This window comes from Doryrhamphus excisus, linkage group LG22 (genome assembly GCF_037039965.1).
Source record: "Doryrhamphus excisus strain RoL-2023G ecotype Guam linkage group LG22, RoL_Dexc_Guam_v1.1, whole genome shotgun sequence".
Lineage (NCBI taxonomy): Eukaryota > Metazoa > Chordata > Actinopteri > Syngnathiformes > Syngnathidae > Doryrhamphus > Doryrhamphus excisus.
Genome location: NC_136378.1, coordinates 1,058,458 through 1,081,380, shown reverse-complemented (window position 1 = coordinate 1,081,380; position 22,923 = coordinate 1,058,458). Strand labels below are relative to the sequence as shown.

General features: G+C 46.3%; 4 protein-coding genes across 5 annotated transcripts; 2 read left to right on the top strand and 2 right to left on the bottom strand.

Moving 5' to 3' along the window:
• Positions 1–1,193: 1,193 nt before the first annotated feature.
• On the top strand, positions 1,194–8,863 carry p2rx3a (purinergic receptor P2X, ligand-gated ion channel, 3a). Its single transcript, XM_058063401.2, has 12 exons — positions 1,194–1,511; positions 4,138–4,273; positions 4,356–4,427; positions 5,078–5,147; positions 6,061–6,157; positions 6,237–6,314; positions 6,377–6,518; positions 7,013–7,149; positions 7,225–7,318; positions 7,588–7,653; positions 7,732–7,809; positions 8,074–8,863. Exons 1-12 carry the CDS (start codon positions 1,378–1,380, stop codon positions 8,200–8,202), a joined length of 1,233 nt encoding a protein of 410 aa, XP_057919384.2. The 5' UTR covers positions 1,194–1,377; the 3' UTR covers positions 8,203–8,863.
• A 1,241-nt stretch (positions 8,864–10,104) lies between these two features.
• Positions 10,105–13,615, bottom strand: LOC131110443 (uncharacterized). Its single transcript, XM_058063560.2, has 6 exons — positions 12,618–13,615; positions 12,426–12,550; positions 11,366–11,771; positions 11,170–11,272; positions 10,907–11,094; positions 10,105–10,704 (listed from the first exon to the last, which is right to left on the bottom strand). The coding sequence occupies exons 1-6, from the start codon at positions 13,332–13,334 to the stop codon at positions 10,462–10,464; spliced, it is 1,782 nt and encodes a 593-aa protein (XP_057919543.2). The 5' UTR covers positions 13,335–13,615; the 3' UTR covers positions 10,105–10,461.
• An 828-nt stretch (positions 13,616–14,443) lies between these two features.
• Positions 14,444–18,689, top strand: rad9a (RAD9 checkpoint clamp component A). Its single transcript, XM_058063746.2, has 12 exons — positions 14,444–14,670; positions 14,756–14,826; positions 14,903–14,976; positions 15,313–15,361; positions 16,065–16,179; positions 16,275–16,374; positions 17,039–17,139; positions 17,212–17,318; positions 17,389–17,453; positions 17,530–17,619; positions 17,799–18,012; positions 18,334–18,689. The coding sequence occupies exons 1-12, from the start codon at positions 14,559–14,561 to the stop codon at positions 18,430–18,432; spliced, it is 1,197 nt and encodes a 398-aa protein (XP_057919729.2). The 5' UTR covers positions 14,444–14,558; the 3' UTR covers positions 18,433–18,689.
• On the bottom strand, positions 18,545–22,843 carry tbc1d10c (TBC1 domain family, member 10C). Of its 2 annotated transcripts, none has more exons than XM_078788200.1 (10): positions 22,691–22,843; positions 22,455–22,583; positions 21,523–21,622; positions 21,351–21,458; positions 21,168–21,274; positions 20,973–21,087; positions 20,720–20,785; positions 20,434–20,623; positions 20,093–20,250; positions 18,545–19,934 (listed from the first exon to the last, which is right to left on the bottom strand). In XM_078788200.1, the coding sequence occupies exons 2-10, from the start codon at positions 22,559–22,561 to the stop codon at positions 18,684–18,686; spliced, it is 2,202 nt and encodes a 733-aa protein (XP_078644326.1). In that variant the 5' UTR covers positions 22,562–22,583; positions 22,691–22,843; the 3' UTR covers positions 18,545–18,683. The 2 variants fall into 2 exon arrangements, with proteins under 2 accessions (XP_078644326.1, XP_078644327.1); XM_078788201.1 differs by lacking the exon at positions 22,691–22,843 and adding an exon at positions 22,114–22,163 and having other exon boundaries at positions 22,455–22,567.
• Positions 22,844–22,923: the final 80 nt, after the last annotated feature.

Genomic DNA, 22,923 nt, shown 5'->3' with positions numbered 1-22,923 from the left:
CCGTATCCTGCACTTCCAGTCCTAGAATCTAGGTAAACGGTCCTAGATCTTAGGTTCCCCTTTCCTACAGATGACGTCACAGAAGACCCCTGACCTTCCTTTGCATGCGGACCGCTAAAGCGTGAGTGTCTGCTAATTGTTTAAATGTCGAGCTGTGGCAGGAAGTTTCATAGACCACCACGGACGCCGAACGCGGCTTTGGTCGTGGATCAGGTTGCAAATGACTGACCACAAACATAATGGATCCACTTAAGAAATGACACGGTCCCATCAAAGACACACGCACGCACGCACACACACATACACGCTGTCATGGCGTCACGGCGTTATCTCCAGCATTAGTATTGCTGATGAGTGGTGGTGTCGTATATCATGTACAGTGATTGTCGATTAGGCATTACCGTGACGCCTCTTGGCCACTTTAGAATGCCATTTCTTGGACTGCCGCTGGATGTGTCATCTTTCACGGGGACGTCACTAGCGCTTCCTTGAAGGATGCCTTTTATGGAGAACATCCCTTGGGTAGCTGATGGACGTGGTCCTCAGGATGAAATGACAGTGGAACGACACGCACTATTCCAAAAACTAGGAATATTTCTATCCCATGATGGGTCAACCAGTCATAAGGAATATTTCTATTCATAGAAATATATATCACAGTGTACCTGCCCAAATTGAACAGTGAATGTTAAATTGACCAGAAAATGATAGAAATGATATTATTTCTATTCAATGTGAATTTTAAAAACATTTTTACATTTTCATTCTATGTTTGATTATGGGTTATTTTTGTGGTGTTTTCTTCATTTATGTATTCTTTTTCAATGTTTTGTTTTTGTAATGTAATTAATGTGCATTTCATTTCTTTATGTTTTTTAGTTTTAGATTTTATCAGAAAACACATTTCATTTTTATTTTATTATTATTATCATTATTATTATTGGTTATCAGAAATTTCAGCAAACATTCTTATGAATGTCCATGCATCCATCCACCCATCTGTCCACCCGTCCATCCATCCATCCATCCATCCATCCATCCAAAATGGCGACATGTCCTTATATTCAATGTTAAAAACACGAAGACACGTGAAAGGAAGCGGCTTTCATGGCGTAGAAGAATAGTTGTTGTGGGAGTTGGGGGGGGGGGGGGGGGGGTGAATGGGGGAATGGGAACGGAGAGGGAGGGACCCTTTTTTCCAGTAGCTTCCCCTCCAAGCAAGGGGAGGTCCAGCGTTGGAGTCTGAGAAGAAGAGGGACGTCCATCAGACACGTCTTCCATAAAGCTGAGCCCAGGTCAGTGTTGAAAGGAAAGGAATACACTTGTACGTGCTCTACTGCAGTACTTGCTCATCTTTTCTTAGTACTTTAAGCCAGCATGAGCTCCATGGTGTGGGGCTGGGTCACCGACTTCTTCACCTATGAGACCACCAAGTCTGTGGTGGTCAAGAGCTGGTCTGTGGGCATCATCAACAGGATCGTGCAAGTCCTCATCATCACGTACTTTGTGGGGTGAGTCCTCTTCTTCTCCTGGTCCACTTTCAGGGGAGGTCAGGTCACCTGTCCGACCTTTAGACGGCAACAAAGCACCAACCGGGTTGGCCGCGCACGCACGGGGAGAACACATGGCCTACATGCCAACCACCTGTCCACCGCGCAGCCCGTAGAAATGAATATGTTGTTATATTTAACTCCATGTTAAATGCAAAATATTACCAACAGTGCAGTAGTATACCAAAATAGTACACATATTACACACGCTCCCTGACATCTCATTTAATAGGATTCTATGTCATGTACTCATCCTAACTACATATATACTACATACTACTATATGGTTGTACTAGCTATACTGCATAAACAGTATATGGCTGTACAAGCTATACTGCATAAACAGTATATGGCTGTACTAACTATACTGCATATACAGTACATGGCTGTACTAACTATACTGCATATACAGTACATGGCTGTACTAACTATACTGCATATACAGTACATGGCTGTACTAACTATACTGCATATACAGTACATGGCTGTACAAGCTATACTGCATAAGCAGTATATGGCTGTACTAGCTATACTGCATATACAGTATATGGCTGTACTAACTATACTGCATATGCAGTGTATGGCTGTACTAAGATATTAGTACAGTACTAAAGATATTATTAGAAGCCTCACTCATTACTACAAATGTAACTCTAATATTCACATAAGAAATACTGCCATAAATAGTATCGTTCCATCAACATGTAAGTAGATATTTGACAATACTTGGCAAAGAAATGATGTATTCAAGTCACCTGTGGTCACCTACTCTATATTTTGTATACAGTGAAGAAAATAAGTATTTGAACACCCTGCTATTTTGCTATTTCTCCCACTTAGAAATCATGGAGGGGTCTGAAATTTTCATCGTAGGTGCATGTCCACTGTGAGAGAGATAAACTAAAAAGAAAAATCCAGAAATCACAATGCATGATTTTTTAACAATTTATTTGTGTGATACAGCTGCAAATAAGTATTTGAACACCTGAGAAAATGAATGTTAATATTTGGTACAGTAGCCTTTGTTTGCTATTACAGAGGTCAAACGTTTCCTGTAGTTTTTCACCAGGTTTGCACACACTGCAGGAGGGATCTTGGCCCACTCCTCCACACAGATCTTCTCTAGATCAGTCAGGTTTCTGGGCTGTCGCTGAGAAACACGGAGTTTGAGCTCCCTCCAAAGATTTTCGATTGGGTTCAGGTCTGGAGACTGGCTGGGCCATGCTAGAACCTTGATATGCTTCTTACGGAGCCACTCCTTGGTTTTCCTGGCTGTGTGCTTCGGGTCGTTGTCGTGTTGGAAGACCCAGCCACGACCCATCTTCAATGCTCTGACAGAGGGAAGGAGGTTGTTCCCCAAAATCTCACAATACACGGCCCCAGTCATCCTCTCTTTAATGCAGTGCACTCGTCCTGTCCCATGTGCAGAAAAACACCCCCAAAGCATGATGCTACCACCCCCATGCTTCACAGTAGGGATGGTGTTCTTCGGATTGTACTCTTCATTCTTCTTCCTCCAAACACGCTTATTGGAATTATGACCAAAAAGTTCTATTTTGGTCTCATCTGACCATAAAACTTTCTCCCATGACTCCTCTGTATCATCCAAATGGTCATATGCAAACTTAAGACGGGCCTTGACATGTGCTGGTTTAAGCAGGGGAACCTTTCGTGCCATGCATGATTTCACATCATGACGTCTTAGTGTATTACCTACAGTAACCTTGGAAACGGTGGTCCCAGCTCTTTTCAGGTCATTGACCAAGTCCTGTCGTGTAGTTCTGGGCTGATTCCTCACCTTTCTTAGAATCATTGAGACCCCACGAGGTGATATCTTGCATGGGGCTCCACTCCGATTGAGATTGACCGTCATGTTTAGCTTCTTCCATTTTCTAATGATAGCTCCAACAGTGGACCTTTTTTCACCAAGCTGCTTGGTAATTGCTCCGTAGCCCTTTCCAGCCTTGTGGAGGTGTACAATTTTGTCTCTGGTGTCTTTGGACAGCTCTTTGGTCTTCGCCATGTTACAAGTTAAAGTCTTACTGATTGTATGGGGTGGACAGGTGTCTTTATGCAGCTAACGACCTCAAACAGGTGCATCTGATTCAGGATGATACATGGAGTGCAGGTGGACTTCTAATGGGCAGACTAACAGGTCTTTCAGGGTCAGAATTCTAGATGATACACAGGTGTTCAAATACTTATTTGCAGCTGTATCACACAAATAAATTGTTAAAAAATCATGCATTGTGATTTCTGGATTTTTCTTTTTAGTTTATCTCTCTCACAGTGGACATGCACCTACGATGAAAATTTCAGACCCCTCCATGATTTCTAAGTGGGAGAAATAGCAAAATAGCAGGGTGTTCAAATACTTATTTTCTTCACTGTATATATATATACTATATATATATCATTAATGATGTATTATTTGATGACTTATTTAATAAGTATACATTTGTAGTAGTATACATATGTCTTTTCATCGTATGCCTGAATCCAAAGTGAGGGGCGGATACGTATCGGATACGATATGGCGTTGACAAACGTGTGTCTTGTGGTGTGAAATCTGTCGTGTGCGGTGCAGCTGGGTGTTCATCCACGAGAAGGCCTACCAGGTGACGGACACCGGCATCGAGTCGTCCGTCATGACCAAAGTCAAGGGCTTCGGGGGCCATCACAACCGCGTCATGGACGTGGCCGACTACGTCTTCCCACAGCAGGTGCGACGAGCACCCCACGCTTGGGTGGGCACGCCCCATCAACCTGTGTGTGTGTGTGTGTGTGTGTGTGTGTGTGTTTCAGGGCGCTGCTGTGTTCTGCATCATGACCAAACTCATCATCACCGAGAATCAGTTCCAGGGAAACTGTGCAGAGGTCAGAAAACTGTTTTTTCCCTTAGACCTGATGTTTGATGTCTCGGGGGAGGGGGGAGCAGGGTGCTGATAATCTGTCCTAGTTTGCCCCCCCCCCCTCTCCATAATAAATAAATAGCATGTGGTCACTAGCATGTACGACGAGCGCCCTTTCCTGCCCCCTTGGGTCCTAAAGTCTACTCCCAAAAACGGCTATAAAAATATAACAGATCCATATTTCTTTTACTTTTTTTTTCTCGGATATGTCAATCAACTTGAGTTGTGATCCATCATACCAGCAGTGTAAATATTTGTATTATTTTCTTATTTACTGTTTTGCATGAGGACCTCAACAGCTGCTACATTTGGAATCTGACCTGCCCTCAAATCATTTTAAAATAATATAATAATAATAAATCATATAATAATAATAATATGTTTGGTGTTTTGGATCAGAATTGCAGGGACCCGTGGGGGGCGGGGTTTTCGCTATCTACCTATGGGAAGTAAATCAGGACTCATGCTGGTTGACAAGCAGCACTAGACAGGAAGTCAGGCTTTCCTGTCTTCACCACCGGTGGCCATGTTTCCAGCCGCTTTCACGTGCAGGTTTTGTGATCTTGGCAGGACTTGGTGACACCAGCTAAGCCCAGCGTGTCTCGTCTCTTTCAGACTGGGCGGAAGTATAACTGTTCCTACGACGAAGACTGTCAACAATTCATAGGCTCCATCCTTACCAATGGTAAAACATCTTCCTATTATTTTGGGGATGGGGGGGGTGGAATACTTGAGAGCGTAACTACCTGTTTTTGTCTGGGAAATAAAAATTATTGCAATATATGTCAATAATAATATATTATAAATATGTCAACATTTTCCAAGAAAGGCATCTACTCGGTCAGTTAAAAAGAAATCATCAGAAAAGGCAATGATCATTTTTCATTCTGTCAATTAATTTTTTTTATTATCATCACACCGATGCTAATGACACAAGGGTCATTTATTTTATTTTGGGATCCAAAATGTGGCTCGAGGGCCACACATTGTTTGATTTTCTGCGATTATGTCTACTGTATGGGGAAAATATGTATGTCAAGGTGACTATAGGGGTGTTATTCATGTCTAGAGGGCTCTAATAATATTACAGTGTATTTAGAAGGTTTTAAACAGGTTTTCTGATGTCAAATGTTTGGTTTTCTGCGATTATGTCTACTGGGGAAATAGGTATGTCAAGGTGACTATAGGGGTGTTATTTCATGTGCAGAGGGCTCTAATAATGTTAAAGATTATTTAGTAGGGTTTTAAACAGGTTTTCTGATGCCAAATGTTTGGTTTTCTGCGATTGTGTCTACTACTGTATGGGGAAAATAGGTATGTCAAGGTGACTATAGGGGTGTTATTTCATGTCTAGAGGGCTCTAATAACGTTACAGTGTATTTAGAAGGTTTTAGATGTCACATGTTTGATTTTCTGCAATAATTTATCTGTATTGCTAAAATACAATTAAACACCCACACTAAAAAGCAGCAGCAAAAGTAGGAAAGGAGCAGCCATTTTATGACAGCGGAGATGAAATATTAAAGAAAGTAAAGAAGAGAAAGAAACAGCATAAAGTTGAACAAAGTCCTCATCCTCTGCTCTCTCCGCCCCCCCAGGAAGGATCACGGGAGTTTGTCTTCCTAACGCGAGCAAGTCCGGCGGTCAGTGTGAGATCGAGGGGTGGTGCCCGGCTGAGAACGACAGCGTGGACGAGTGAGAAGCGTGACAAGACCGCATGTCGCTTCCCTCTTTCCCAAGCTCCATCCTCATCCCTTCTCCTGTCCTCCCCCAGACAGCCCATGCTGGACGTGGAGAACTTCACCATCTTCATCAAGAACAGCATCCGCTTCCCTCTCTTCAACGTCATCAGGTAGGCCGCCATCACTGCAGCAGACTTTGTCTCCATGGTGACCGCGTGCCATGTTGTTGTAGAGGAAACTTCCCGTCCAACATGACGTCAGACGAGATCAAGCGCTGTACGTACCACCCGGACACCAGCCCCTTCTGCCCCATCTTTCGTGTGGGAGACGTGCTGAAGTACACCGGACAGGACGTAGCCAGCCTGGCGCGGAAGGTCTCTCCTACTGCTGCTCTCACATCGGAACCAAACTAAACATCATATGCATAAACAGTGGAATGGATGGGGAAATAGCAGTGTTACTATACACGGGAAAGGAAGCGGCGGTGTGACTATAGGGGTGTTATTTCATGTCTAGAGAGCTCTAATAACGTTAAAGGTGATTTAGAAGTTTTTAAACAGGTTTTCTGATGTCACATGTTTGATTTTCTGCGATTATGTCTACTGTATGGGGAAAATAGGTATGTCAAGGTGACTATAGGGGTGTTATTTCATGTGCAGAGGGCTCTAATAATGTTAAATATTATTTAGAAGGGTTTTAAACAGGTTTTCTGATGTCACATGTTTGGTTTTCTGCTATTATGTCTACTGTATGGGGAAAATAGGTATGTCAAGGTGACTATAGGGGTGTTATTTCATGTCTGGAGGGCTCTAATAATGTTAAAGTGTATTTAGAAGGTTTTAAATAGCCTGTTTTCCTTGTCTTTCAGGGAGGGGAAATAGGGATCAACATTGAGTGGAAGTGTAATCTGGACCTAAGTATTGAATATTGTACCCCCAAGTACTCTTTCACCAGACTGGATGCACCTTTTGCCAAGAACGCCGTCTCCAAGGGCTTCAACTTCAGGTTGGCGGTTCCTTCCTTCATCTTCCGTGTGGTCTTGGCGGCTTTTAAAGCTTTCGCTTTCCCTTCTTCATGCAGGTTTGCCAAATATTTCAAGAGGCCAGACAATACGGAATTCCGGACCCTGCACAAGGCTTTTGCAATCCGCTTTGACGTGATGGTCACTGGCGTCGTGAGTTAGGAGGACCTTACAGTCCACCACAGTCCAGTCTTTAAGGCAGGGGGTGTCCGGCTAGGGCCGTGCGGTGTAAAGTCAAAGGATGCAACTTTGCCATTTTGATATTTTGTAAAGCCACCCATAACAAAACAGCCGTGGGCTGCAGATGGCCCCCCAGCCGCACGTTGGACACCCCCGCTTTAATTGTACCGTTAACAACGGGACTCCATCCTGGTTAAACCACAGGAAGAAAATCCCTTGGGTCAAAACTGTTCTCATTTCAGGCGGGAAAGTTTGACACCATCCCAACGTTGATCAACCTGGTCACTGCCTTCACCTCCATTGGTCTGGTAGGTCGGAGGCTCCTCGGGAAGAGCATGCTTGTTCCATGTCGCTGGGACGTCATCTGTGTTTTTGGCTCTCGGCAGGGTACGGTTCTCTGTGACCTCATCCTGCTCAACTTCCTGAAAGGGGCGGAACAGTACAAGGCCAAGAAATTTGAGGAGGTAAAAGATCCAGAATGTTCCTTGAATGTTCCTCGAATGTTCCTCGAATGTGCCGCTGGAAACATCTTAGCAAATGAAAACAACAAAAGTTGATATCAATATATCACATACTGCTGAGATGCAGTTTCTTGAAATATACTACATATGTACTGTAGTACTTTGCATATCTACAGCTTGGACACCCCCCATTACCCAGAATGCGCTGCGGAAGCTTTTGTGTTGGTATTCCAGATGATTATTGACAGTTTCACGCGTTGCCTTCAGGTGTCGGAGGCCCAGATAGAAGCGTCCCTGGCTCGGAGCCCCAGCAGCCAGCTGTCCATCAAAGAAGGTATGAAGAGCTCCTGCGACTCCGGCGCCATTTCCCTGGCCACCGCTGACCAGCCCGTGTGAGCGGGACGCTTCCCCCCGCTTTCCCCTTCCGAGAATCAGGCGCTTTTTGTTCAAGCAATTGTGTAGACGGACTGCAGTGCAGAGCAACTTCCTGGAATATTTAACGTATACGTCAGCCCACGGAGGTGAAGGTGAGCTCGGTCGATGGAGATGTTTCCCAATGAGCCGTGTAACTTCCTGTCATATTACAGCTGTCTCGTGTTAGCTTAGCTTTAATGAGCCACTATGAGAAGACCAACACTTGGTACCAAAACCAAACAAATACGGGTTTGATGCCGCTCTATCTGTGTGTGGTTTCCAAATGGAGCGTTATTATCTTCTCCTGGTCAGTGATGCGCTAATGGACAGAGTTTCCTCCTTGGTTGGTTCCTCCAGTGCAGAATAACCTCACCGTGGATTGGATTTCTGTTTATTTCTCACATCCACAGTTTCATTTCAAATCATAACGCGATTATCTTTGCTAAACACACACCGAGCGTGGAAAGCCTTTCAACGTGTCACGATGAGATCAGCATAAGAGCCTCCTTATGGCCCTGATGGTGATTTAGCACGGACGGGACGCTGAAGGCGGGCCTCGGGGGGAATAGGCAGCAGTTAGCCACAAGGTTTAATGCACTAATTGGATCACAACAATCCATATCCTGCATGTGATGGAAATGGCGGTGCAATAAAGTACTCCAACTCCTTCAGTGCTTCCTCTTCAATGCAATATTAATAACATGTGACCAGTCTCTTCAATGAACGGGCTGTGTTTCACATGGTGGAACGTGTGACGTCTCCCAGCCAATCGGCACTAACGGGTCATCACATTGTAATTCGCCACACCCACCTGACAGGCCTCAAAATATCACTATTGACTTTTTTTTAATGGGTCCCAAAATACGAAACAAGACCTGCTGATCAGAAGATGGAAAGTAACGCCGACATGATAGTGTAGGATATGCTGCTCGTGGCGCTTAGAAACAACAGCAAAAAAGTTACCACTTCCACACAAAATAGGAGAACTCATTAATTCATTCATTTTCTACCGCTTATCCTCACGAGGGTCGCGGGGCTGCTGGAGCCTATCCCAGCTGTCTTCAGGTTGAGCGGCGGGGTCCACCCTGGACTGGTGGCCAGCCAATCACAGGGCACATACAGACAAACAACCATTCACACTCACATTCATACCTATGGACAATTTGGAGTCGCTAATTAACCTAGCAGGTTTTTTTGGAATGTGGGAGGAAACCGGAGTACCCGGAGAAACCCCACGCATGCACAGGGAGAACATGCAAACTCCACACAGAGATGGCCGAGGGTGGGGAAAGACAAAATAAGAAGCCAAAAAGTTACCACTTCCACACAAAATAGGAGAACTCATTAATTCATTCATTTTCTACCGCTTATCCTCACGAGGGTCGCGGGGGTGTTGGAGCCTATCCCAGCTGTCTTCAGGCGAGAGGCGGGCTCCACCCTGGACTGGTGGCCAGCCAATCACAGGGCACATATAGACAAACAACCATTCACACTCACATTCATACCTATGGACAATTTGGAGTCGCCAATTAACCTAGCATGTTTTTTTTGGAATGTGGGAGGAAGCCCACGCATGCACGGGGAGAACATGCAAACTCCACACAGAGATGGCCGAGGGTGGGGAAAGACAAAATAAGAAGCCAAAAAGTTACCACTTCCACACAAAATAGGAGAACTCATTAATTCATTCATCTTCTACGGCTTATCCTCACGAGGATTGCAGGGGGATGCTGGAGCCTATCCCAGCTGTCCACACAGAGATGGCCGAGGGTGGAATTGAACCCTGGTGTCCTAGCAGTGAGTTCTGCGCGCTAACAACTCGACCACCACAATAACAATGATTCGTATTCTTAGCCAGTAAAAAAAATTTTGCTGCGATAATTTATCCAATTCTGCTGCTCATTTTGAAGTAATAAGTCGTTGCTCTATAAATGATGCATCGACAGTTGAGAAGAAAACTCAAATTTCAGTGTAAAAAAATACTTTTAATTCCTCCTGATACTTGTATTATAGGAAACAATATTTTTATTTTCACTGTTAAAAAACTTGATGATTCTTGCTCAAGAGTAAAATGAAAATGGGTCAGAATCCAGAGTGAACACTGATTTAGTAGCGGATAATGAAATATGAACATTTGCGTCCACTGCTGTACACGGTACAGTATACGTATTAGTATATATATTACTGTATATACAGTACATGTATTGTATATATAGATTAGCATCTTCATGAGCGCAGTAACTATCGGCGCTTCCTGCCCGTGTTCTTCCTCTTCAGGGCCAGGATCCAAGCAGGAAGAGCAGGACGGCGCGCTGGCACCTCCTTCATTTCCTCTGGCGCCTCGTAGTCCTCCTCCTCCGTGACGGAGCCTCCCTCTGTGCCATAGTCCTCCTCTGAATCGCTAGCCTCCGCCTCCACTTGGACCGGCGGTATCCACTCCACCTTCTCTGCAAAATGAACCCGCCGGTTGGGCTCCACTCGTCTCTGGTCCAAAGACACGCAGAGAAAAGGTGGGAACATAAGACGAGTACGGCCGTCACATACAGTACACGAGAGCTACACATTGGAGGCTGATCCTGAATAATACTGGGTGGGGGGTTGAACTGGAAATGTAGATGTTTCTGCTCAGTTCTTTGTGGTCTGCAGGAAGCCAGGCAGGTACGCAAGATGAGTATCCATGACTTACCCTTTTGCTTTCCCGTGAGGAATCTGAATTGTGGAATGCTGAGTTTCTGAGGACACCTCGTGTTGGTGTAGGAGCATGAGGAGAAGTGGGGGGGCCAACCGGGCTTCCATTTGGTCTGAACACGACGCTGGGGTGATGCTCCTGGGAGTCATCCATGGTATGGCTGCTGAGCGAAGACGTGAAGCCGTCTGGAATAAAAGACACTTCCACGTATTAGCCATGACCATCGGATCTTCTTATGTAGGCGGAGCCTGGAGACACACTTTGTCCATCTTGAGTCCAGCCCTGGTGAGACGTCTCTTCTGAGTGGTGTTGTCTCTTCCTGCTGACTCTGTTGATTGGCGAGTCTTCCAGAACGTCTGCACGCTGCAAACACCAAAAAGTTAGATCCAAACATTTTGGAGTGGCCTACCTGAGGCACACAACCAAACCTCTGGATGCTCTGATGTTGGCATCTACCTCCACGTTGGAAGATCTTGGTTGCACCCGTCCACTCTCCTTCAGCCGTTCACGTGCCGGGCTTTGTCCTTGGTCCATTGGTTCTGACGGGTCAACCTCCACGTGACCAGTGCTGTCCCGTGATTCTGGAACGTTCCCTCTGGCAGGGAAGTTATAAGCCGGCAGTGACTCGCTACCCCTGAAGCTCCACCCCCTGTTCAAACCTCCCGATTGGTGCGGAACCAAAGCACCTGGGCCGTCATTATTAGACATTGAGGTGCGGCTGCTGACCGTCTCCTCTGGTGGTCTCTGATTGGCCGAGGAAGCCGAGAGGGCGGGGTTCAGGAACTTGGCCCACTCTTGACCGGAGATGATCTCCTCCAGCAGATTGATGGAGCTGAAGCCAAACTGCAAGTCGTCGCTTGATCTGAAACGGGGAGAACCCGACATTGAGTGCATGCGGTTACCACGGTGACGTCAACGAGGGTGTACCCCACCCCGAAGACAGCTGGGATAGGCACCCAGCACCCCCGCGAACCTCGTGAGGATAAGCGCTAGAAAATGAATGAATGAATGAATATTATTAATTAGTTTATTTTATTTTATTATATTACATTTTATTATATATTATTAATGAATTATTAGTTAATTATTATTGCTATCATCATTAGTCTTCTGATTATTACTCCTAGTCGTAGTAGTAGGCTAGTATTAGCCTGCTTTTGCCCTATTATGAAATTTGTCAGATTTTTTTTTTCTTAATCTCTCACAAATTTCATAATAGGCCCAAAGCAGGCTATTTTTAAAGGCCTTAAAAATGTTCTTAATATATTAAGTATATTTTTTATTGATTTTGTTTCATTTTTAATAGATTTTCTTTACAAAAAAATCCTATAAAAAATAAAACAATCAATGAAATATATATTTTTTTATAGATTTTTTTATAAAAAAAACCTATAAAAAACAAAATACAACAAAATCAATAAAAAATATAAAATTATGTAGGGGGGGCTTAAGAACATTTAAAAAATAGGCCTAATGACGCCACTGGTCTCAGCTCATTCAGAGCGTTGCTGATTACCTGATAAATCCGTCAATGGCGTCCTCCTCTGATTGCGTAACCGGGCTTTCGCCGCTGGGTCGCCATGGGAGGTTCTCTCCTGCGTCCTGATTGGAGGCCACGATCAGGCGCTTTGGTGTTGAACCCTGGGGATGGCATAGCAGACTTAGAGCACTGAGGTCGCTCCTTGGAGCATCGTTCCTAAAAACTCACTTGGTCATCCGTCCCGTCTGTGAAGCCTTCCTTTCCCTTCCTGCTGCCGGGCCTCTCCTTCCATCGCTCTTTGATTTTCTCAGTCCATCGCCTCGCTTTGCTTTCAGATGATCGTTGCTTCTGTCTCGCCGTGGCAGCGCCCCCTTTCTTGGGCGTCATATGCATGTCTCTCCATTTGGACAAACTCCCATATAGTCCATTTCCGACGTGAAAGCCTTTATTGTCCTGGCTGTCCGTGGTAAAGGACGTGCTCCCCCATGACCAGCCTGACGTGTCTTTCAAGCCCTGGTCCCGTCCTGTGGTTGTGTCTTCATGTCCATTGACCTTGTCCCATTGGTCCTCACCACCAGTCCTAAGGGGTCGTCCTGGTGAAGCATGAAAGATCTGAGGCAGTGTGGTGTTCTCCACCATGTCTACGCAGGTGTTGTCTTTCTGGAGTGGGTGGGGAAAGTGACCTCGATATTGCTGAAAGCTCTCAGCGTCTCTGTGGGTGTGATTCCTCCCCAGGGACGACACAGCAGGTCTTTCTGCAGGGACATTCAATTCATACCCGTTTGTAAACCCCTGGCTTATTCTCTGGTGGTTTTGGATGGGTCCAGGTCCATCAGTCTCCCATGCGGGGCTCGCCTGCCTTTCTCGTCCATGCTGGAGCTTTAGTCGCTCCAGCATGGACTGCAGTAAGGTCTGGCTGTCCGGCGGGTTGCCTGGCTGAGACATGGGGACGCAAACGTGACACTTGACACAACACAGACCTTCACGGTAAATTCTTCACGGCTGATGTTATGTCTTCCGTTAATTTGACATCTGTCAACAAAAACAAATAAGAAATGTAATCCTCTTTGGGCATGCTCCAGTTAGTTCCCATGGTCCCAAACCGGGGTCGTAATCCCAAGATCCCTCACTACTTCTTGCCTTTCAAAATGTCCAAGGAATGTCCACAAAGTCTACTCGAGCAGACGTTTGTGTCAGCAGTGACGGGTGGAGAGACAGAGACGGTGCACAGCAATGTTCCAGAGACGTGGAACACAGAAGCAGAAGGACCAGAAAGACCAGTGAGGTGAGATAATTGAGCACTGACAGCAACTCTCTATCTAGCTCTCTCTCTATCTCTCTCTGCCAAACCGCTTTATTTGACCTTTATTTGGATCCATGGCTCCACTTGAGTGGCGGACGAAGCATGTGGGAGAGACGCTGCTGCTAATCTGACCCGTGAATGTAATAAGTAGCCAATCAGGGCAAGTCAATGGAGGTTGGAATGGAGGTTACTGGTGCAACAGGGAAGCACAACAAACAGCGATAGATGGAGCTGATTTTTCTTTTCCAGGACTAAAAATGAAGACTCGGCATCTGAAGTTGAAATTGAAATTCTTTGAAGCTTTTATGTTTTTTTCCCAGATTATTATCTACTACAGGGGTAGGGGGACAATTAAAACAGATCAGGTTCTCCCTACTCCTTTGTGGACATGTTGACTTGTCTAAAGCACCTGTTTCAAGGGTTTTTTTCATCCAAATAATTATGTAATACTTCACATAATTTGGTGAATTTGTGGCCTCATCAAGAAAACATTGCAGTAAAGTTATGTAGTTAGGCAGTGTAACTATCAAGATACTATCAAACTATCAAAAACAATTATTATTATTTATTTTTATTTTCAGATAAATTAATAAAATGAACGATCCATCCATACATTTTTATTTTTTTAAATATTTGTCTTTTATTTTTAACTGAAATCTTGAAATTGAGGCCTGTTGCAGCGCGTCCAATCCCAGGCGCATGCGTGTACTTCAACCACGCCCTTCTTTAACGTTTCGACTCTCTGATTGGACCACAGTCCGGAAGTGTTTTGTGGCGGCGTGAACAACATTGCCGGTTTTCCAGTCGTCCATAAAGTAAACTTGGTTAAATATATCAAAAAAGACGATGCCTACGGCTTGGTGTTTATGTCCCGGTCTGCTAAAGTCTCACAACTCGTTAGAAGTAAGCTGCTAGTTTATAACCGTAGTGAAGGAGCTCCAGAAATGGACTGCGTTGTGACGGGTGGAAACGTCAAAGGTTTGTTTACAGTCATTTGGCCTTTGCGTGTCCCATAATAGTTATAATTGTTCCATTATTGTCATTCCGTGAATGTACTGTGCAGTGTTCGCCAAAGCCATTCACTCCTTGTCCAGAATCGGCGATGAGCTCTACGTGGAGCCTCAGGAAAATGGGGTAAACTTCTTTAGATTGGGGATTGATTCTTTTGATGGTGGGAGCCTGCTACTAATGTTATGTTTCTCTCTTGTAGCTAGCACTGCGGGCTGTCAACTCCTCTCGGTCGGCGTATGCGTGCTTCCTGTTTGCGCCACTCTTCTTCAGCAGGTGCGGATTGCGTTCGTGATGTGCGGGTCGATACTGATATATCGATATCCCCGATACCGGGGCTCTAAACTCGGTTCGCAAATCAAAATATCGATAATGCTTCAGTCATTTGAGGTAATACATATAATAACGAACATGAACACAGTGGAAAGTACATTGTTATTATTATTCGTAGTATGCATGTATGTGCAGCATCATTTGCATTGGACATATTGAAAAGTCTCATCCCAAGTGTCCCTCTCTGTGTCTCATTGAAAAGTCTCATCCCAAGTGTCCCTCTCTGTGTCTCATTGAAAAGTCTCATCCCAAGTGTCCCTCTCTGTGTCTCCTGTGCAGGTACACTATACCCAGTGGGAATGTCTTCCGCTGCAAAATGGCAATAAAGGTGTGTGTTTATATAATACTGCATGTACTTGTTGCTACTATGTCTTAGGCCCAAGAAGGAAAAACTCACAAGCATCACTGAAATACATACATGTGATCATACAGAAAAACATACAAATAGTAACAAATGAGAAAAGAGGAACTTTTAAAAGGTAATATTTATTGACTTGTTTTTGTTGTACAACACTTGAGGCAATCAATCAATCAATCAAACTCTTTTGTTTAGCTGTAAATGCACCTGTCAACAAGTATTTTGGCGTACAGTACTCCAGATGTTGAATTGGATGTAAATCCAAGCTCACAGAAGACCCGAGGGATCAAGACGTAACCGGGCTGACTGTTGAAGAGGCGGACTGTCACGCTTTTTGAATATTTTGGTACATTTTTTGTAGCTAAACACTTGGCTGTCATGTTTTACGGTATTACTAATGTTGGGTGTGGCTCCCCCAGTAGCAGAGCAGATTCCATTTTACCTCATGCAGTTGTTACTCAGGTTTGCGTGTGTGCGTGTGTGCATTTTTCTGTTGCAATGGTTTTTGATATTGCCGAATGTGATTGCAGCATTTTCCCATCGCTTTTGTTTGACGGTGTTTGTGTGGTTTGGCTTGGTACGTCATCCTTAACGGTTAACCAGTGATGCAATTACCATCAACACTGACTTAGTTCTTTTCCTTCCATGCGTGTGTTCATATGTCAACATCCAGAGTGTGCAGGCAGTCTTCAGGTCTCTAGCGTCTTTGGAGAAGACGGTCGAAAAGTGTCATATTGAGCTGGACGAGCAAAAGGACCGCCTCACCTTTACGCTGCACTGCAAACACGGTACTGCAGATTATGGCATTTTTTACCTCAAAAAAAAAAGAAAGAAAACACGTCCTCCATTTATTTGCATGGCGGTACTGTTTTGCTGTCCACAGGCCTCTTGAAGACGCACAACCTGTCTTTCCAGGACAGCGAAAGCCTACAGGCCGTGTTTGATAAGGACAGCTGTGCCAACATATTTCGAGCCAATCCCAGGTATGTACTTTGGTGAAGTATAGCGGGTCAGGCCAGGCTAGCCTTGTACTTCGAACGTGGTTGCCTGTTTTAGGCTTGGCTCATAGCCGGGGATTATGAGGTCCAGGTCACAGTTGCTTTGGACCGCTCCATCTAATCTTAAATCTCAGGGCGATGGGGGCTTTTCTGTCGCAGGTCCAAGGATTTGAAGTCTGTATTGAAATCGTATTTTCATGGACTTGCTATTAAAAGCGGTTAGCCTGTTTTTATTTGTGTCGTTATTTGTGTCTATTGTTTTATTGTGATTTTTTATTGTACTTTTTTATTATTATTATCGGGTACGTTTTGTGCCGTGTTGTAGCACACTGAGCACAAAGCCGAGATCCGGGCTTGGCAAAGTAAGTTCATAACCAGTCACATCACCGTAAGTAACTCTGAGGTTAAAATTGAGGTTTTGTTGTGCCTCATCACCAGCACAAAGCCCAGGTATGTTCGGCCATATTGTATGTTCCGTCACCAAATCCATCCGTTTTCCATGCCACTTATCCTCACTAGAGTGGGGGTATGCTGGAGCCTATCCCAGCTGTCTTTGGAGCGAGATGAGGGCTACACCTTGGCCTGGTCGTCTCAGTCAACCAATGACTTTCAACTTGGAAGCTTCTCTAACGTATTAACTTTTCCTTAGGCTGCTCGTGGACGCTGTGGTGCATTTCCCTCCCTCTCTGGAGGAAGTGACGCTGTCAGTCAACAACGAAAGGGTGTGGCTCAGGAACTACATGGATGAAGGTACAGTTGACTAAAAAGGTTCTTTACACCGTTTGACTGATAACAAGCGTTTGTTTGCCTTCTTCTGAGCAGAGCAGTCCAAGGCCATGCTGACGGAACTGTGTCTGGCCTCGGAGGAGTTTGATCATTTTGCCATCCAAACGCACAACAGCATCACCTTCTGCCTCAAGGAACTACGGGTGAGAAATAAGCCCCTGCAAAGCCGGAAACCACACATCACCAAGTTGACTTCCATCATCTGACCTGCAGGGCTTGCTGCTTTTTGCCGAGTCGACGGGTCTCCCCATTTCTGTGTACTTTGACGAAGCGGGCAGGTGTGCACCTTCACGTCAGGACAAAGCATCACTTCCTGTTTGTTGACTTGACTCAGTTGCTTTGCGTCTGTTTTAGCCCTCTGGTGCTTTCCGTCACTGACAGCATTCTGGAGGGGAACTTTGTGCTGGCCACGCTTTCAGACGATGCTCGAACCACCACGAGAAGGTAACAAAAACATGGCATACCATCAACAGATGCACAGCATTGGACCAGCCCCTTCACTCTTTATCATAAGACAGTATGGACAACTGCTCCCCAACTTCGGGGGAGCTCCAGCCCCGTCCTAGCAGGGGCTCGGTGGGGGTCTGTATTCATTTTATGCTTTTCCGTCCCCACTCCTCAAGAGAGCGCACTCCCCCGCCGCCCCCTCCTCCCGATGACTTCATGAATGACGACATGGACTCCTACCTCATCGCCATGGATACCAGCATTGCACCCGGTCCAGCTCAAACCGATCCCGCCACTTCAAGACAGCACAAGGGAGCCAATCACAGCTCAAGACTGCACAGTGAGGAGCAAGAGGAGACGGCAGCAGGAGATGTACCGCCCAATAAGAAGGTTTGTCTTTTTATTGCCCTGTGGAACCTCCAAAAGCAGAGAACGACACCCCATCTACGTAACGTCGGCTGTGTATTAACCTAGCTACAGCGACATTGTTACTATTGTCATTAACGTTGTTATGCTGAAGAACTAGGCTACTGCTGTGATGACACCTTGCCACACCGCACGACGAACCGAGTTTGCATGATTTTCTCTTGGGAGTCACAGCGTGGCATCAAGGACCGTGTCTTGGAGGTTCCACGGTCGTGGCGTTTGGCCAGTGGCGACACAGCACGGAATGATTTTATTCTATTTCCCGTTTCTTGTGTTCCGCCGCAGTTCTGCTCCTTGTTCTTCGGATCAGTGCTGCCTACATCTTCACAGACCACCAACCAGGAAGTGCTGGCCAGTGATAGTGAGGACGACGAGAAGCTTTAGACCAAGTGTTACTTTCAGTGGTAAAGCCTGAATTTCCCTTTTTAGTTTGGAGACAATAATGCTAACAATGCTAACAGCAACCAGCATGCATGTGTGTAAAATACATCTTCTCTTTTTTTATTATTATTATTATTACTATTATTATCATACAACAGTGTGACTTTTGGGAATCATGTTGAAGAGAAACAAAGCACTTGAGTTTTTTTGAGGAGCTTTGAATAAACCCAAATTTTCCAAGAAAAGGGAATGTGTTAAAAGTAAGACTCGGAATAGGAAAAAGAACTTTTCATTGTTTCTCTTTGGACCTGAAAGCTTTTACCCCTCGTCTGGGGTTTCCTCCTCTCTCTCTTCTTCTTGGTCTCTTTCTCTCTTGTCTTCCTCTCCTCTTCATCTCTTCTTTCCTGCTCCTGTGGTTGCCACAACCACCACCTCCTCCTCTCTGGTCTCCTCTGCTCCTCCACTGGCTCTTCACTGAAGTCCTGGATCAAGATTGTAGGGACTTGTATTTTGGTGGCCACCACATTTTTGGCTTGCCTGTGGAAGAGACTAAAATGTTTAGCCGGTTCGGTGTGAGGAGAGTCTGCAGGTGCTTGACTGGGGTCGGTGAAGAGATCTTTGGAGAGGCGTTGTGTTAACCGGCAGGACTTGCGGACACAGACGTCTCCGGAAAAGCTCATGTTCGGGCTGCCGTAGTCTGCTGCCATCTCAGCGGAGCATTTCCCTTTCTCTGTGTCCTCGCAGACCTGACTGAGAATGGCTTCCTGGTGTGATAGCTTTGATTGACACGTTTCGTGTGCGCCTCCTCCCTGCTGGATGTGGCCACCGACGCCATCCGTGTCACGTATCTTGGCGCTACTTTGCACGCCAGCTGCCAATTCCTGCTGCGTGGTGTTTGCGTGTTCCCCGGCATCGTCTTCTTGGGTCCGTGCCAGGGTGTCGCCGGGCTTCTTTCTTTGGGGGCGGGGCCTCTCCGAGGTGTCTTCTGGTGACTCAGTCCTGTGATATTCCTCCTCACCAGCGCTGCAGTCATCTGGCTCGTTCGCTCCTGTTCGTGATTGAGAGCCTTTGGCAGCCTCGTTGGAGTCGTCCTGCTCCAATTCCGTCATTTCCTGTCTCACCGCTTCAAGGTGTGTCGTTTCTCTTCCTGCCGCCCCTCCCTGTCCACCCCCAACTTCGTCCTCCTTGAAGCTCAACTCATTGCAGCTCCTCCAGTCCTTTGAGAGTTGCCTCGGAACGCTTTCCCCGACGTTCCCGCCTTTCCTCCGCCCGGACGTAGACAGCGATAGGCTGGAAGCCGAGCGGGGGAGGGGCACAGACAGATTCTCTCCTGCTTTCTTTTGCAGTTCCTCCTGCTTGAGTTGAGCCCTCGCCCACGCCATACGGTAACCCCGGCAGCGACCTCTGGGGTCAAAGGTGGACGAGGGTCTGTCCTTCCTCCACCTGGCCAGCTCCTTCTCCGTGTGTTTCTCCAGTTGGCTGGCTGAGAGGGGAACAGCACACACCTGGAAGAGGAGGTGGAACGTGTGCTTACGGTTTCATGGCGGGGTCATTGCAGGCGACACTCGGGATCAGAGCTTTTCTTCCTGTCACTCACACACTAGTGACCTTGCAAGACCCGCTGGGAAGGAAAATGTCTTCAAGTTGTCAGCGTTCTCCTTACCTCCGCTATGAAGTCGTCCTCCACCTCTCGGACCTCACACCTGACGTCCCTCAGCCTCTGCAGGGTCTCCATCTGGCCCTGGCACCGCTTCCTTTGCTCGGCCCGACCCAGCACCCTGCGTACCAGCACGGCGGCCACCTGCAGCAGCACCCGCACCCCTTATACAGCACAAGGGCGACTCTGGTGATTATTCTGGTGGGTTCCTGCTACATCCTACTGAGGTGCTGTCCCACGCAAGCAGTACGATTCCCATATCGTCATGCATGATCTCAGCTGGTATATAAATAGTGATTGGCATTGGAAACAGTATGGCTTCTCATGGGTGCGAGCGAGGGATTTACCGTTGCAGAAAAACAGGTCCCACACTCGGAGCAGCGCGTTGAAGGGCAGGTGTCGCGTGAACAAACACATCAGCCAGTCCGTGGCGAACATGAGGGGCTCCACTCCGTGCTGCTGCAGGTGTTTGTGTGCGGGGGGGCATGCTCTTTTTAACACCCAGGTCAGCATCGTGGCATCGAAGAGGACTCCTTCCTTTGTGACAAAACATCCCCGGCATCCGTGAAGCTATCGCTACTAATGTGGTGATGTGTTCATGGACATCGTGTATGCTAACTTGGGGGTCCTCACCAGTAGAGGGCTGTAGTATCCTGGTAGGTAGAGCTCACTGATTTGCACCAGACACCAGAAGGCCTCCTGTCACAGGTCAGCATCCACGTTATTCCCAAACCATCTTGGCTGTTAAATGAATATTCTGTATGTAACGTCTTCTTTACAGAATATCACAGCGGCCCTTCCCACCCATGTCTCAGGACCCAACCAGTCCAGGGTGTACCGCGCCCCTCGCCCAAAGACCGCTAGGATGGATGATTAGTCTCAGTACCTCCGCTGGCATGTTCATCAAGAGGACAGCAGCCACTGGTCCTTGAGCCTGGCAGTACCCGTCCTCTGGTTTGTACTGAGTGTAGGCTTTCAACACCCGGAACAAGTCTTGCTGCCTAGACACACACAAAAGGCCTGGGTTCCGATAAAACTGCCTTTGGCGTAAGAGGCAAAAAAATCTTTGACTGCAGCACACCCGTGTCGCTCCTTGGAGAGGAACATCTCGTGGAAAGGAAACTGGCGGTCTAGGTCTCTCTCAATAACGCCCACCCACTGCTGCAGGGCGACCTTTGAGTCCAGAGACTTGGGGGGGGGGTGAAATGAGTAGTAGGTGTTTGGTGTTTGGCAGTTCTGAGTTGAGTGGATGTTCAGTTTTTACCTGGAAGAGGCGTTTGTTGCTGTTCATCCTGGTGATGGCGCCGCACAGCCGAGGCCAGCACTTGGCCCGCAGGGAGGACGGGATGCCTTTCTGACACTGAACTTTGACCTGCCATCAACACACAGGCCACATGGGCGGTAGATAGAGTAGACTGATTGGAGGGAAGCCATACCATGTTATTCTTTTTGGACAAGATGCTCTCCCATTGGTCCATAACGTTGATCCACTTGGCTTCCCTCTGTCTGACCAGTCCAGGTTGTGGACCCACAGTCCTGCTGACCAATCCGACCAGTTAAATCATGCAATGTCCTTCAGAAATAGATCATCTTATTGCTGTGTCGTGTGGAGGACAGGAAGTGATGTTGGGCGTAGTATTAGGTTATTATTGTGCTTGAGATCATTCCAAACGGCAACAAAAGCCAGTCTGGCGATATTATGTCTCACCGAATATTCCAGTAACACTACTGCCACCCAGTGTAGAAGACTACACATTACAATTTTAATGCGTCTTCTTCATGCCTTATTTGTATTTTAGTTCATTTAGCCATTCCTATGGCTTCATATAGACACAAATATGTAACACTTGCATAAATATGCCTATATTTTACTCCCCACGAATGGCAATATGGCGAGGAACGACAGGAACTCAAACTTTACTCCAGCCACCTGCAACCGACTCATTACATTGATACACACTTGCTTTTTACGCTGTGATTGCAAATGTTAGCAGTATGTCGAGTATGAAATGAAGGTCTTTGCATACGTTGGTGGCGCTGAAAAGCAGGAAACAGGAAAACCACACGGCAGCCATCGCTGTGCAGGCTCCGTGGCGGCGCAGAAGCAGCGAGCAAAATACGAAGACAAATTCAAAGTAGGCTTTTCTGCAATGGCGGGTTCACATGTCAGCCTGCTTGACATTTCATTTAGCTGTCATGTTGTGCGTATTTAAACTTCATTTTAGGCTGACTAAAGCAAAGCACTATGTGCCGTCATCATCACACTTTTTTTTTTTTTTAGTTGACTGAGATTTCCAGCCCTCAACAGAGTGAGTTCTAAAAACACAAATCAATCAAACACTGCCAATAAATAGGAGGAACTGCTCACCAGGGTTTAGATCCATTGGACACGATGAAGCCAAAGCGGTCTGTCTCGGGTTGGGAGCTGACCTCTGACCCCGTGTCACATCCAGAACTCGCCTCATGACTGCACATCTTTCGGCCTGGCCTGGGTGGACTGACAGGAGGTGAGGAATGATGGCACCGATTAACACCACAAGAGACAATAAAAAACAGACAATAAAAATAACATACAGCTGAGTTGTTCCTTGAAAAATGTGTTACCTTCTTGCATGTCTGTCCTGACCGTCCTCTGAAGGTGTGTGAGATTATCTGGTGGCGGAAAATGACTAACTTCCTCTTACGCGCTTGCTCTTTGGCCCTTCTCTCTCTGCAACCATCTCCCACTGACACTGACGCATGATGTTACCTCAAATCAACTTCTTCCGACACAGTATGGGCATATATGGAAAATGTTTTTGCTGGAAGATGACACATTCATCGTGACATCGACTTCA